Raw genomic sequence first — 15,300 nt, 5'->3', positions numbered from 1 at the left:
AAAAGTGAGAAAAGTTACATTAACTTGAAAGCTTTATTGGCTATCCGTTCTCGGATATAAAAGATTAGCAATAATAAGACATTGCAAAAATATATGGCTGCTTAAGTTTATTAGATGCTTTAGTCTCAAAAGATCTGGGTTTCTTGCAGCGTTGTGTAGAGTTATTTCTCCTCTACCTTTGGTTGACTTTCATTCAATCTTTTCTTTGGGAGTTGTTTGAATGAATCGGGTTCATACAGGACTAAATTTCTTTGAGTGTAATGCCATTAAAAATCTTTCCAGATACCAAACCATCATTTACCCACACTCATATCCATTGCATATGCGCACCCCTAACTCCTACATACAAAGCATAATGCTAATCTAATAACTTTTAAAATGTCAGAGAATTTATTTGCTTTAAACGCTATACATGCAAAAAAAAAAAACAGAAAAAAAACATCCACAAAAAATCATCAAGGGACAACATACTGCACCCCGTTTAAAAGAAGATGAGCCAAGTTAAGGAAACCCCAAGCAACAGCAGCAGCTAGAACGACGAGTAAAATGGCTTTACTAGAGAAGGGAAAACCTTCAACAGCTCTTCTTATAGCAGACAACGATGATGTAGTACTATCAGGCTTCTTTTGGTGCATCATCTTGGAAACAGCGATGAGGATAAAGCTACCACAATGTGAATATGCGTCAGGTGTGCACATTTTATAAAGTTTTAAATAATATGCTTTATTTGTGCTTTATTTCTATTTTTTCGTCTCACACCCCATCTCCAGGGAATCTTCGAAGAAAGTTTTGTTGGAAAGTGGGGAGGGTTTCCATGTTACCTTTTTCCTTTCTTAAAGAGAGAGAGAAAGATATAAGCATCTACCAAACACCATCTTTGTTTGCTACCTCTTCTATTTTAAGAGATATTTTTGAGTTGGGGATTTACGTTGACTTAAGTAAAACATGCAAAATTTACATAAATTTCAACTAAAAACAAAATGTTAACAAACATTCCATTGGCGGTAATGATGTTGTTGCTATTGCCCGTATGATAAATGTTTTATGCAGGAGAGTTTTTTCTTACAAAAACAGTACAAAAATGAGAATTTATGTTCTTGAAAAATTGTAACAAGAAAAAAATATTGAAAAGAAAAAAATATAAAAAAACGTCATTAACAAAATTAATTGACTCGACGAATTTTTTAATGAACAATTTGTTTTTAAGTTTGACTTTATTGGTAAAGGGTTTTCCAACAAGAGGTGTTATTTGAATCACCCAGTATTTCGGTAGCTATCACTTTTGAAGCATTTCTTCATTGACATTCGATAAGTATAAACTAGGCCATTATCGAAAATTGCACGATACACGCTTCACCAATGCAATGAAATTATTAAAATGGATCACAAAAATGGTGAAATCATCTTGACTGATGAGGCCCATTACCAACTTAGAGCCTACATCAACAAGCGAAGTTGTCGCATCTAGAGTAGAGCTGGCAAACTATCGATAATCGATATTTTCGATTTTTCTAATAATAAATATCGATAGTTTCGATACTATAGTTTATTTCCCATCACCTGCTTTTCAAACGAAAATGAAAAGTAAAAAACAGGAGATCGGTTTATATAGAAGCAATATCAATACACAGATCGAATAAAACCAAATATAATAATCAGTAAGAAATCATGAAAGAAATCATTTTAAAAAATTTTAGGCCAATAGGATAAAAACTACGCCCTCTATACGCGCAATGTGTCTCCTAGGATACATTCATTGTCGGATCGCGTAGTTTTGTACAATTTTGCAAAAAATTCAACTTTGCCGATAGTGTCGATAGTTAAAGTATTAATCGATATTCAGAGAAAAAACTAAACATCGATAGTAATCTAATCCAGTGCTCGAAAACCCTAGATTTGTTGTTGAGAAGCCTCTCCATTCTCTACGATTGACAATTTTATGCGGTTTATGGTAGTGCTGGCAAAATATTGATGACACTATCGATACAATCGGTATTTTATTTTTTTGTCTGAAGATCGATTGATATTTTCCTATCGATACTATCGGCTTAAATTTATTGCAAACTTGAACAAAAATAACCGATCCGACACTGAATGTATCCTTTAAGATACATTGCGCATATAGAGGGCGCATTTTTCACCCGATTGGGCTAAGCTTTTGTACAATGACTTCCCTAATGACTTCAAATCGACTTTATTAAATTTGGTTTTTTTCGATCTGTGCAATGATATTGGTTCTATATAAATCGATCACCTGATATTTACTTCTCATATTCGTTTGAAATGAATGGTGATGCTAAATTAACGATATTTATTTTATTGAAATATAGAATATTGCGATTATCGTTAGTCCTTACTTTTCGAAAATAAGGTTCTATTAACAGTTGCGGTGCATGGATTTTAACTTTTTCTTTCAATAAGACGGTACTTTGTGCCACACAAGCAACAAAACCATTGTTCTTGTATAGGAAAAGCTTCCGGGCGTGTTATCTCTGGAAAATGAGATTACTATTGGTCATAGAGATCTTGTGATTCAACACCCTGCGACTTCTTTCTTTTAAGATCATTCATGATTTTTTATGGTCGGAGTTTGAAGGAATTGATCTGGACGACAATTACTTTAAACAAGACGGTGCTATAAGCCACACAAGCAACAAAACCATCAACACCTCAAAAATAGAATTCGTGAGGCTATCGAGAACATGGTTAGGTTAGATTAAGTTTAAGTGGCAGTCTGCCATCAGACTCATTTAGACGTTTTCGTCCATTGTGATACCATAGGATCTGATGGAAGATGCTTTCAATTTCCTACCGTTTAATCATCCAGATCGCTTTAAAAATCCCAATAACTTGCGAATGTTCACATCCGTTAAATCAGACAGGTTCTCAAAGAAATGAAAACCTAAAATGGAACTCCTTCTGACTGCTAGTGCGGGACACACGCCCAGCTTATGCAAAAGTCTTTGCTGGCAACCTTCAGTCTGTCATGTTTTCCGATTTGACAGTGACCTGTCATGACGGACACAATGACTAAGACGTCTGTTTTAGTCAATGACAACAAAGCAGTAGACCTCTACAAGTCTACATTAGGCCACATTGTTTTGGAAAGCTCACAGCCCCCTCTTTGTGACCATCTATCATTCGTTGTTCTTGGGTCCTGGTCATGAAAACTTAGCTTACATGTCGCCAGAGGCATACCTACAGATTCCAGTATCCCTGGAATGTGTAGGGTAGTTCCTAGTCTCGCAAGCTCGACCCCTTTACAGTTCCCTGGGATATCTCTGTGGCCCGGCACCTAGAACAGGTGAATTTTGAACTGTTCAGCCATCTCGTTGAGAGGTCTGCGACAATCGAGGGCGGTTTTTGTATTCAGAAATACGTTCTCGTTTGTTACAAATTGCAATATTAATCTGCGACCCTATAAAGTTTATATATTGTTGATTTTCTTGACATTCTAAGTTGATCCAGCCATGTTCGTCCGTCTATCGAAATCTCGATAGATATCTGCTTGAAATTTTCCACAGATACTTCTTTTGGAGATTGCAAATTAGCAATGTAGGTTCAGATTTGGATATAGCTTCCATATACACCGGTCTTTTGATTTAAGATCTTGAGCCCCTGAAGCTGCAAATGTTATCCAAATTGGCTGAAATTCCACATATATAGTATTCTTCCAGGACTTCCAACAACAGTGCCAAGTACGGTAAAGCTCATATATAAACCGATCTCTCGATTTGACATCTTGAGCCATTGGAAGCCACAATAGTTATCGGATTTAGTACATACTGTTCTGATATGACTTCCAATAAGCGTGTTAAGTATGCTCCAAAACGGTGTATAACGTGATATAGCTTCCATATAACCGATGTCCTGATAAGTCTTCCACGTCCCCAAGACGCTTAAATGTTGGCTTTTTTATTAAAAATTTATTACAACAAAGAAAAGTTATTTTTATTCAATATTGCAGTTCACTTGAACAATTTAATTTTTTCATGGTTAGTTAATTAAATGCATTAGTTTGCTTGCCTTTAAGGAATAATTTCCTTTTTTTTATTCCTATGAAAACAAAAAAAAAAAACACCAAAATCTTTTGAAGTTGAAACATCTGTTATCATTGACTAAAACAATAAGAATCCATCTTAAATTACAGCTATTGCAAAGGGAAGAAAGGGTGGTGGATGAGGTGGTTGCCTACCATAACATGCGTTTAACAAAACACACCCCCAAGTACTCAAATACTCATAAATCGTAGAAAAACATATGTTGTACTTTCTCACCGACACCGACACCAACACAAACACACAGATATACACTTGTACATATATAATATATACATATATATATATTATACTGAACAATTGTATAAAATACGTGACATTAAGAGTGATTGTTATTGTTGATATTTTGTCAAATGAAAACAGATAAATATACAATTACACACTTAAGTGATTCAGCGGCTCGTAAATGTAAACATATTTACACAACTCACACTTTTGCAGCGCAAACCAGAAACAAAGAGATACCGATTCACGACGACAATGGCCCACCATTTTGAGCCATTCAAGCATGCATTCAAACATAGATAGATGGACAGTAACATATATATTACATTGAGAGGGAAGAGGGGGAACACAATAAAATTTGCAACATGGTTAAACTTTTAAACAAATACTAAAGCATACATATATATAACACTGGGACTTATTATCTATAATCCAGCAAACTATCCATATCTTAACATTACATAACAAGACTTTTGAGATCTTCATAAAATGATAAATAAAGATTATGATAAGTATTTGTTTGACAACGTTCTAGAAGGACTAAAACAAAATTGGAATTTCAGTAACAAGTCGCCGCTTACATTATATTTACAGAGATAAACATGTCTAGGACACTCTAGTTATATTTACATAGTGAATGCACTGCGGTACTCAAAGATATGGAGGTTATACTCATTTTCGAAGTAGAGAAACCTTATTAGACTTGTTTGAAATCGACTAACACACCATAAGTCTGTCATGTTTTATGCAAAAAACTTCTATTTAGGGTATGATATATTCATGGCAAGCAAATTAAGATTATAGGCAGATTATACTTCTTGAGCCTTTAGAAAACGCAATTCTTATCCGATTTGGCTGAAAATTTGCCGATTACTTTTCCTATGACCTCTAACAGATGTGCTAAGTATGGTTTGAATTGGTATAAAACCTGATATAGCTCTCTTATGGATATCCCGAATGTATTTCTAGAGCCTCTAAAGGGGAAAAAAAAAATTCCGGTTCAAAACCTGATATAGCTTGCTTATAAACCGATGTCCCTAATATACCTCTTAAGACTCCAAGCAATTCTTATCCAAGCATATACAAAATCTATGAGGATTTTTTGTTATAACCTCCCATTATCCTTTTTTAGTTTCCGCCTACAAAGAGAAACGTTTGCAACACATCGAAATATCCATTTCCGACCCTATAGTCTTCAAAAACAGATATATTAGGTTCGAAGATGGGCTATTTCGGACTATATCTTCATATAGCTCCCATATAGACCGATCCGCCGATTTAGGCTCTTAGGCCAATAAAAGCCACATGTACTGTCCGATTTTGCTGAATTTTGGGACCGTGAGTTGTGTTAGGCCCTTCGACATACTTCGTCAATTTGGCCAAGATCGGTTCAGATTTGGATATAGCTGCCATATAGACCGATTCGCCGATTTAGGGTCTTAGGCGCATAAAAGCCGTATTTGTTATCCGATTTTGCTGAAATTTGGGACAATGAGTTGTGTTAGGCCCTTCGACATCCTTCGTCAATTAAAGTTTTTCGGTCTATAAAAGGCGTATTTATTGTTCGATTTTGCCAAAATTTGGGACAGTGACTTGTGTTAGTATCTTCGACATCCTTCTTCAGTTTGGCCCATATCGGTCCAGATTTCGATATAGCTGCCATATAGACCGATCTCTCGATTTAAGATTGTCGGACCTTAAAAGGTGCATTTATTGTACGATTTCGCCTAAAATTGGGACAGTGAGTTGTGTTAGACCCTTCGACAGCCCTCTTCAATTTGGCTCAGGTCGGTTCAGTATTTGGATATAGCTGCCATATATGCCGATTTCTCGATTTATAGTCTTGGCTCAATAAAAGGGGCCTTTTTAATCAGATTTCGCTGGATTTTGGGACAGTGACTTATGCGAGGCTTTCCGAAATCCGTGCCGTTTATAGTTCAGATTGATTTATTTTTAAATATAGCTACAAAAAAGATCTGTATTTTGTTATACACAATTGAACAATGACTTGTATTTATTAGTAGTTGGTCAAAATCGGAACCTATTTCGATATAGCTGCTATGGGGAATAGGTATGCATTTTTCACCGGATTTTGACGAAAGGTGGTTTACATATATACCCGAGGTGGTGGGTATCCAAAGTTCGGCCCGGCCGAACTTAACGCCTTTTACTTGTTTTTAATTTTATTTGCCCGTTAGGGCAAATTTGACTCCATTTACTTTGACTCCAGGTTGGTTGAAAAGTGTTGGAGAGCGACCATTACTTGGGATGGAAAATTACTTCGGTTCAGTTGATCGTAGGCTCAAAATCTCGTACATGTGCTTGATTACTTAATCGAGCATAGCACGATCATTTTAGGAGTTTACGAATTGCTTATTTTGGAAATTTTTCTCGTCAGGAAACATGATGTTCGGAATTTCATCACGTTGGTGCATGCGCTGAAACTCCTTTGTTCTTTCGAGTCTAACTTTTTTTATTATGGTGTAAGATCGTGTGCCGTTTGCAACTTGCAAACCTTTATTTTAGGCAATTCTTAATATTTTTTGCATCCTTTCACATGCTTTTTTCACATCTTTAGCCATTTGATTGCCTTATTCTTTGAGCATTCATTCGCAGAGCTATTTGAGTGTAAAAACATTTTGTTCACTTAGGGGTGTTTGAGTTCGCCAACAATAACTGGTTGTGATATTCCAGCTAAATATAAGTACGAATTTAATAACACTTAAGGCCTAAACAGAAGGAGCGCGTTAAACATGCAAAATTTAAAGAATTTTCAACTTTGACGACTGAAATTGAGCGTCATTCTGTGTTACCATACCGGAAATAGTGCTTTTAGGCATCAAAGTTAAAATTTGTTTAACTTTTGCCCTATGCTTTTGAGGGATTTGTTGGCAGAGTTGCATTTTCCAAAGCAACGCTCAACACGCTCATTCTGTTTTGGCCTTTAGTGTCAGCTACCCTATACATTTTTATAATGTTCTTTGGCAATAATAGCACATTGCAAAATTTCATCAGTGACCATATTCCAAAATTTGGTTTGCTGGGTAATCATATAAACAACCAACAAAAGCTTCAGTCAACACCAAATGACAAATGCAAGAATTCGCTTCAGCATGGATTTAGTAGATTGGGTGTGTGTGAGTTTGTTTGGCCCAATACAACCATTTATCTGTATTGTTGCGTATTTTTAGCCTTATTGTCCTTTTAAAAAAGGATTTGCCATACACAGTAAGCTGCAGCAAAGGACATCCACATATCCATCAGTTGAAAAGGCTTTCAATACGCTATGTGTAACAGAGCAAAGGGAGCAGTTGAATAAAAAGTCCAAATACATTTATTTTATTTGTTTAATGTTTGTTTTGTATGTTTTTCACTGTCCTCCTTATCCTTGGAGTATGTATGGCAGCCATCAATTGCTGGAAAAGATGCATTATAGCAATGACATGCATAAATTGCCTTTGATTTATAATAAATCTAAATATATACATGGACAATAAAAAGACAAAGGACTTCATTTTAGTTTTTTTTTCTTCCAAACACTTGTACCCTTTCAGGGATTAGTATTAATCCCTTTGTTACACTTGATCAAAGGGCTATAAGGGTTATTGCCTTAGTATTCTTCCCCCACCCTTTTGTTTTAAACATGTTGTTGTATTTAATTTCTCTTCCTTGCTTAACATCAGAGTCATAAGGTTTTTGGATGTGATGTTGCTGCTGCTGCTGCTGTTGTTGTTGTTGTTGATATAGCCTAGAGCTTGGGTATTACTTTAATTTATTTATTGGCCTTTCATTGGCGAATTTATGCACATACACGCTTACATTCACACACATAGGCATGAACCGCGTGTGTATGCATAACATACATGCACAGGTTATAAATTTAGTTAAAATGTGAAAATTGTGCATTTTCACAGCATGCCTTTCACGCTGATAAAATGAAATGGATGAACATTTATATGGCCTGGTCTTATAGGTAGTATGTCTGTATGTATGGGGGAAAGATAGATGGGAGTTTGTACCGCAGTGCAGGGGACAACAAAAAGGGATTTTCATTATAAAATATCACACGGCAGCAATATGGATGACATGCCGCCAAGCATATAAACTTACGCGCAAATACTAACAGACACACACATCCGCTCCGCACACCCAAATCTGCATGGTTCTACAACATACTGTTAAACCCTTGCTTTTCCACCATATCCCCACCTCCCCCTAGAAAAAATAAACCAAAAATTGCATAAAAATAAGTTTAAAAAAAATTCGTATGCCACTGCATCATTTTGCAGCAGGCCAGCAAAAAAAAACCGCCTGTAAAAGCAATAACAACAACAAGAACACCAACACCTCTTGACAAATAGTATGGGCCTCTTAATATATGAGACTGCATGCGCTACCATGAATTCATTTTATTTGCTATATTCTAGCCGATTTTTTTCCTCTTCTCTACTAGTGTGTTTATAAGCCAAACATTCGGTCCACACAATTTATGTTTGGTTAAGTGTGCGCTCCCGTATATATATTTATATGAAGATAGTAGGAATACACACATACATTTTTATTTATATAAATATGGATATGTAGGCCTATGCTTAAATCGTGCGACTTATGGCCGCACAATAAAGATTTATTTGCATACAAATGGAGAGCACACTCAAAAACGAATCAAACAACAAATGGACAGAAAAAAGGAACTTTTGGCATTCTTTGAGAAATAAAATCGTATTTAAACATACGAGGCATGTTGAGGAAATAGAGGAAAATAATGGTGAAATGGAAAATAATTTTTTTTTGAAAATTTTACAATAGAAAAATATTAATTGGGTTCCATATAAAAGAAAGCGCAAACTGTAAAAAAATATTTATTGTATTTTTATGGGGTGATGAAAGTGCCAAGAAGTAAAGCCAAACCCCACTTAAAACCGGATATTAAAGCTTTAGATGGTCAAGAAGTGTAATCAATGTTTTAGGGCCAGAAATATTGGAAGCCACCGTATCGCAGAGCTAGTATGACGGTCTAGGACGCTGAACGCCTGGGTTAGAATCCTGGCGAGAACAGCAGAAAAAAATGTTTCAATGGTGGTTTTCCCCTCCGAATAATGGCGAGGTATACGCTATGCCATGCCTAGAAGCTATGTTAAAACTTCACCGCTCGGACTCGGCTATAAACAAGAGGTCCGTTAAGTTTCAACTTAAACTTTAATCGAACAACACTCATTGATATGAGAGAAGCTTGCCACTGTTCCTAAGTGGAATGTTCACAGACAAATTTGTAATTTTAAATATTAGACATATCCAAAATAATTCTGTTCTAATTTAACTACAATATATCCACTTTTTAGTTTTATTAGAAAATTCTAATATCTGTGTCTATTGTTTATTTTTACAATCGTGGAAAATTTCTTCATAATTAAACTTATGTATATCTTCAACTATGTTAACATTTTAAAAGTTTTTTTTAGTTTTTTTAATTTAACTACCAAATTTTTACTAGATTTTATTTGGGTTTCTTTTTTCATTATTATTTATTTTTGATCAAATTTACTAACCTTTTATATTATTTTTTATTTTATTAGAATATAAAGGTTATGGCATTTTTTATAAAATTATGAAAAAATTAGTAAAATCAATCATTGCACCGAAACAAAAAATTGTTTTGGAGTTTTTCATTACAAAAAATGTTTTGGATTTTTTCATTATCACAGCTAATCGCCCTGTGATTTTTTTGTGATTGCATTTTAATACAGAATTTATTGCAAAAGGCTTAAAAGTCTTGTCACATTTCGAAAAAGTTAGTGCAAATGACATGTTATTGCAATTTTTGCTAATTTTGAGCTAACTCGAGCTTACACCCAGAGATTGTTGTTTAAAAATTCACTTTTTGTGAATTCATTCAAAATTTAAAAATTTTTAGTTTAACATCAGCCGGCATTGTTTGCTAATATTAGCAGAGTAATTTTTCTGGGTGTAGAGATTGAGTTACGGACGAGTCATTTAACTGAAATTTTTCTCTTTTGTAAGCATAGTTTAGGTTAGGTCGAAGGTCATCATATAAAAACTTCTTCCGCGACATGCCGTTCGGACTCCAAGGTGGTCGTTTATAAAAGCTTGTCATCTATTACCTGATGAAATATTTGTAGGAATTTTTGCAAAGCTTTGATTAGAAGGTAGTGTCAATATTCAATAAGATACACATAGAAAACTTTGTCCGTACTGTTACTACAAAATAAGTAGAAATGCCTTCTACATCCTATGCTAACTCTAAAAAGATCATATTTGCTAATTCTTATAACTCTTTCTTTATAAATACGGGATAAACAGCAGATATCCTATGGTGTCCTTGGCATACTTGCAGGTTTAGGTTTGGGTTAAACGTGTAGCCCAGTCAGAGTTTCAAGTCATAGATTAAACTGTGAGGCGATATAAAGAGATGAAGAGATTAAAGAAGAGAGGAAGGGGTAAGCAACTATCGGCTGCTTGGAAATGTTGCCAAAGAAACCATAGGTCTAAAATTTAAATCGATCGTCCTTTCTTTAACGACTAAATCGAAAGTTTTTATAATATAGGATCAAAACCAGAATTTTGATTTTAAACCCATCATTTCTCAGGCAAAACTTCTTAGAGTTTGTCGTAGGTTTCAATTTTGTCATCCGTTTGGTATGTTTTTTTTTTGCTCTTACAAATTGACCATCCTTATGTACATCCCCCGGAGAGGCATTGACCCACCGAAGTATCTACTCCAAATTGACCGATTTATATATAGTCCCTACTAAATACTCACTAAGTTTCCCATGAATATTCCATTAATGAACAGGGAATACTTCTCTCATATCAATAAGTGGAGTTCGATTTAAGTCTAAGCTCAATGATAAGGGGCCTCCTTTTTTATGTCGAGTCCGAACAGCGTGCGGCATAGCGACTCCACATGGTAGAGTAGTTTTAACTTGGCGGGATACCTTACAAATGCAGCCAGCATTAGTAAAGGGGATAACCACCGCTGAAAATGTTATTGATGTTCACGCCGGAATTTGAACCCTGACGTTCGGCGTCATAGGCGGTCATGATATCATCTGCGCCATAGTAGCCTCCCCTACATAAACTGAACTCTGAATTTGGTACCAACAGGTTCTATACACCGCTATTTTCATTCGATTTGATTGAACATCTTTGCGATCTCTTGATATGATTTCTTAAGCCCTCCGAAGCCTTAATCGAAACCCCTGTGATTTCTCCAAAATAATTCAAGTATCAACTGAGTTAATTGATCGAAAATGTTTTCAGAATCGTGGCAGTGGGTAACCCAGATTCGAACTGTCCGGCCGAGGAATAATTAATAAAAACTCCCGCTAAAATACAGTCGATAAACCACATAGGGATATCCAATAGTGAAGTAATTTACTTTCATCTCTCACCTCAACAACCACACATCATCAAGCGATCACTCAATCCCCAATATTCTCACTAATTGGAAGCTCCCCTCATTCTTGTGAACCATAGGATGATCGTCTTCGCATTCTAGGTCGGTTTAGCCATTTCCGTCCGCCTGTCTGTCTGTCGACAGCACACAACTTTCGAACGAGTAATGCTAGACGCTGGAAATGTTGCACAAGTACTTTCTATTAGTGTAGTTCTGTTGGGATTGTAAATAGGCCAAACCGGTTCATGTTGAGAGAGTTCCCATATATATCGTTCATCCGATTTGACTTTTTGAGCCTATAGAGATCGAAATTCTTATCCGATTTGTCTGCCCAAAAGTCCTAATATATGTATAGCTGTCATATAAACTGATTTTCAGATTAGACAACTTCCCCTAGAGGTTGTAAGTTTTTCCGATTTGCCTGAAGTTCTGCATGGGCGTTTTGTTTTAATTATTATATAGCTGCCTTATAAACCGACCTCTCCATTGGACTACTTGAGCCTCAAGAGGGCGCAATTGTTATTCGATTTGGCTGAAATTGGAGTGTTGTTTCGACCACAGTCCACTCAAATAAGGATCCTTCTTTTTATAGCCTAGTCCGAACGGCGTGCCGCAGTGCGACATCTCTTTGAAGAGAAGATTTTATATGGCATAGTACCTCACAAATGTTGCCAGCATTAGGAGGAAAAAACCACCGCTGAACATTTTTCTTGATGGTCTCGCCAGGGTTCGAACCCAGGCGTTCAGCGTCATATGCGGACATGCTAACCTCAGCCCTCCGTTAAAAAATAGGGTATTTGTTTTTGATATCAGAAAGGGGGTATTAAAACGTTCGCCATATTTCATTTACAAAAACTCATGAATTTTTTGAAAAATTAGAGTCAGGAAACTAAGGAAAACGCCCCACCCAAAAGGACATGTTTACCGATTGGGACAATATGGGCATCAAATATAATATGATATATGATATGATATTATAATTCGTCCTTAAGTATCTGGGAGTCGTCCCACCCTTAAAAAAGTCCCCTTAATATACCTGACTCAAATGAATGGTCTTTGAGAGAAGAGTACGATTGAGATATTAATCAACAACTTTTTTAATTGGAATTTTATCTCAAATATTCATGGGAAAATAAAGAGTCTAACTAAAAGCTCCTGCTTGCCCCTGTTCCTTAGTGGAATAATTCTGGGCAAAATTTGAAATTTATAGCTAAAAGCTAAACAGCACATAAATACTAGTGAACCTTAAATTAGCTATTTCCAAATTCGTCTAAAAACGTCCCCTTAAGGAACAGCGGCAGTCTTCTTGCATATCTGTGAATGCTGACCGATTCAAGTGATTCAATTTGGCATTATTTCAATTCTGATATTTCCAAAACAATTTTTGTTTTGTTTTTGATTTTGTTTGTTAATCTTTTTTTAATTTTTAGATTGTCATAACCTTTAAATTTATTTTTTATGTTAATTTTGCTTTTAAGCGTTATTTAATATATTATGATTTATTAATTATTTTACAATTATTTTTTATATATAATTTTTTTTTTAATTTTTGGATTGCCATAATCTGTAACTTTATTTTTTATGTTAATTTTGGTTTTAAATATTATGATTTATTATTTATATTACAATTAATTTATTTATATACACGTATGCTTAAAACATTACACCATTTCCATCGTTTGAGTTCAGCAATAGTAATTAAACATTACCTAAGCAATTCATCAGCACCTGCTGCTTGATTCAAAGTTTAAATCTGCAAGATAAACTAATTGACTTATAATGCACATACATAGACGTATGAGGGAAAGGAATAATTTAAGGGAAATAGTTTAAAAAGGAACATGGCAGAACTTATCACTGACAGTAATAAAAACTAACATTGTTTGGTAGAAGTTAGAAGTGACATAAGAATTCAATATTACTTTGTTTGCTTTGAGTTTTTGGGTTCATTTTTAAAGGCCGTTGTCCGTTTTATCTTTTCAAAGGTTTTTGTTTAAATTTAAAAATAGTTTGAACGATTTTTGTTTATTAGAATTTTTTAATAATGTGTTTTTTTTTTTTTAATTTCTTGCACCGCATGTGTTTATTAGCTCTGTTCTTATGGTTTTTTTTTTTGTTTTGTAAAAAATTGAGTTTATTTAGTAAACTCGTAGGGTTGCTATGTTTTTAATCAAAAAAACATCTGATAGATCAGACCTGTATTCTTATTACAGGCAAACATGGACAATCTCACGGCAATACAAATGGACTGAACGATAAACACAGCTCGATAATTGATCCCAGTAAGTACAATACTTCCAAATTTTACACAATCAAACATTCACTACCATGAAAAAAGGAATTCAAGTAGGGAGAAGGATAAGATGAGATAGAAAGGAAAGGAAAGGTGGGATAACTTTTTTTGGTAATAGAGAAGAAACGTGGAAAAGATAATGGCTTACTAACACATTTTTCAGATTGCATTTTAAAACAAATAGTTGTAGCGTTTTTATTAAAGAAGATTAAGTGCTGAAGGTATTGAGAAATTACTTAAACAGGTTTATAGATATGGTGTAATGTTTCTTATGTTATCTTTTATTGTTTATGTTATTTAATTTTTAAATCGGTTTAATATTCTGATTAATTTTTGTACACTTCTCTTTTGTTTTCAGGTAAGAGATACTCAGAATCTCTTGCGGGCTCTTTGCTACCAGATTGGCTAGGTAAGTAACAAATTTTTGTTTTTTTTTATTTATTTATAATTTTTATATATTTTTGATTTTTGTATAATTTATTTTTCAAAAGACTTTTGGTTTTCGATATACACATATATTTTTGTCCTTAAGCCAAAGTTTGGAATAAGTTGCAAGTCATATTTTTCTTACACAAATCAGACCTTAGCCCCTCACTTTCCCCCTTATACACAACAGACAAGCCAAAGAAATTTGTTTTTGATACTTGTCTTCTCCAAAAGAAAAGAAACGCTTTTTTGATTTTTCGTTCATCCTCTATTGGTCCTGGACATTTAGAAAATGTCTTAAAAATTTTTGCTTTTTGTATAAAATTTTTTTTTATAATTTTTTTTGCATAATTTATTACAACAATCAAGTCTCAGACATAAGGTGAAAGAGTCAAGCCTAGCAAAAACAAAGTCAGACCCTTGGATTTTGGGGGAAAAAAAGAAACAAAACAAAATCAAAGGAGGTAAAAAGAATGAAAATGAAATGAATGTTGTTGTTGTGTTAGATGTTTTCTTTCTTACAATTAAAGATATTGAAAATAGAAAATTTTTGTATTTTAGAAAAATAGAAAAAAAAATATTTAAAACCTTATGGCATATGCATGTGCATGTTTCCTTAATGTCATGGAGAAATCCTTAAAATATCCTACAAAAAATAATGAAAAACCTTTCCCTTCCCATTTTGTTAAAAGATATTTTAATTAAGCGAAAAACCATACATTTATGTTTCACAAACACGCAACTCAAAACAAAAAAGAAACAATCATCATTCATAAATCCCTAACAAAGTGTGTATTTAATATTTTCTTTAGTATTTCTGTGCCTCCATACATATATAAAAAAAGAGTGTTAAAATTTTCTCTAAACACGCATGCTGCTGA

General features: G+C 34.4%; 1 protein-coding gene across 5 annotated transcripts in view; it reads left to right on the top strand.

Moving 5' to 3' along the window:
- Positions 1 to 15,300, top strand: part of LOC106088205 (homeotic protein ultrabithorax) — a 260,446-nt gene that overhangs the window by 81,125 nt on the left and 164,021 nt on the right. For 4 of the 5 annotated variants that reach the window (XM_013253613.2, XM_013253612.2, XM_013253616.2 and 1 more), the window contains one exon: positions 14,352 to 14,402. The exons of the other annotated variant lie outside the window; for it this stretch is intronic. In XM_013253613.2, the coding sequence (XP_013109067.1) occupies positions 14,352 to 14,402 (51 nt within the window). The remainder of the gene's footprint in view (positions 1 to 14,351; positions 14,403 to 15,300) is intronic. 5 annotated transcript variants of the gene reach the window in all.

This window comes from Stomoxys calcitrans, chromosome 2 (genome assembly GCF_963082655.1).
Source record: "Stomoxys calcitrans chromosome 2, idStoCalc2.1, whole genome shotgun sequence".
Classification (NCBI taxonomy): Eukaryota; Metazoa; Arthropoda; class Insecta; order Diptera; family Muscidae; genus Stomoxys; species Stomoxys calcitrans.
Note: the sequence above shows the minus strand (reverse complement) of the source record. Positions and strands in the feature narration are given on the sequence as shown.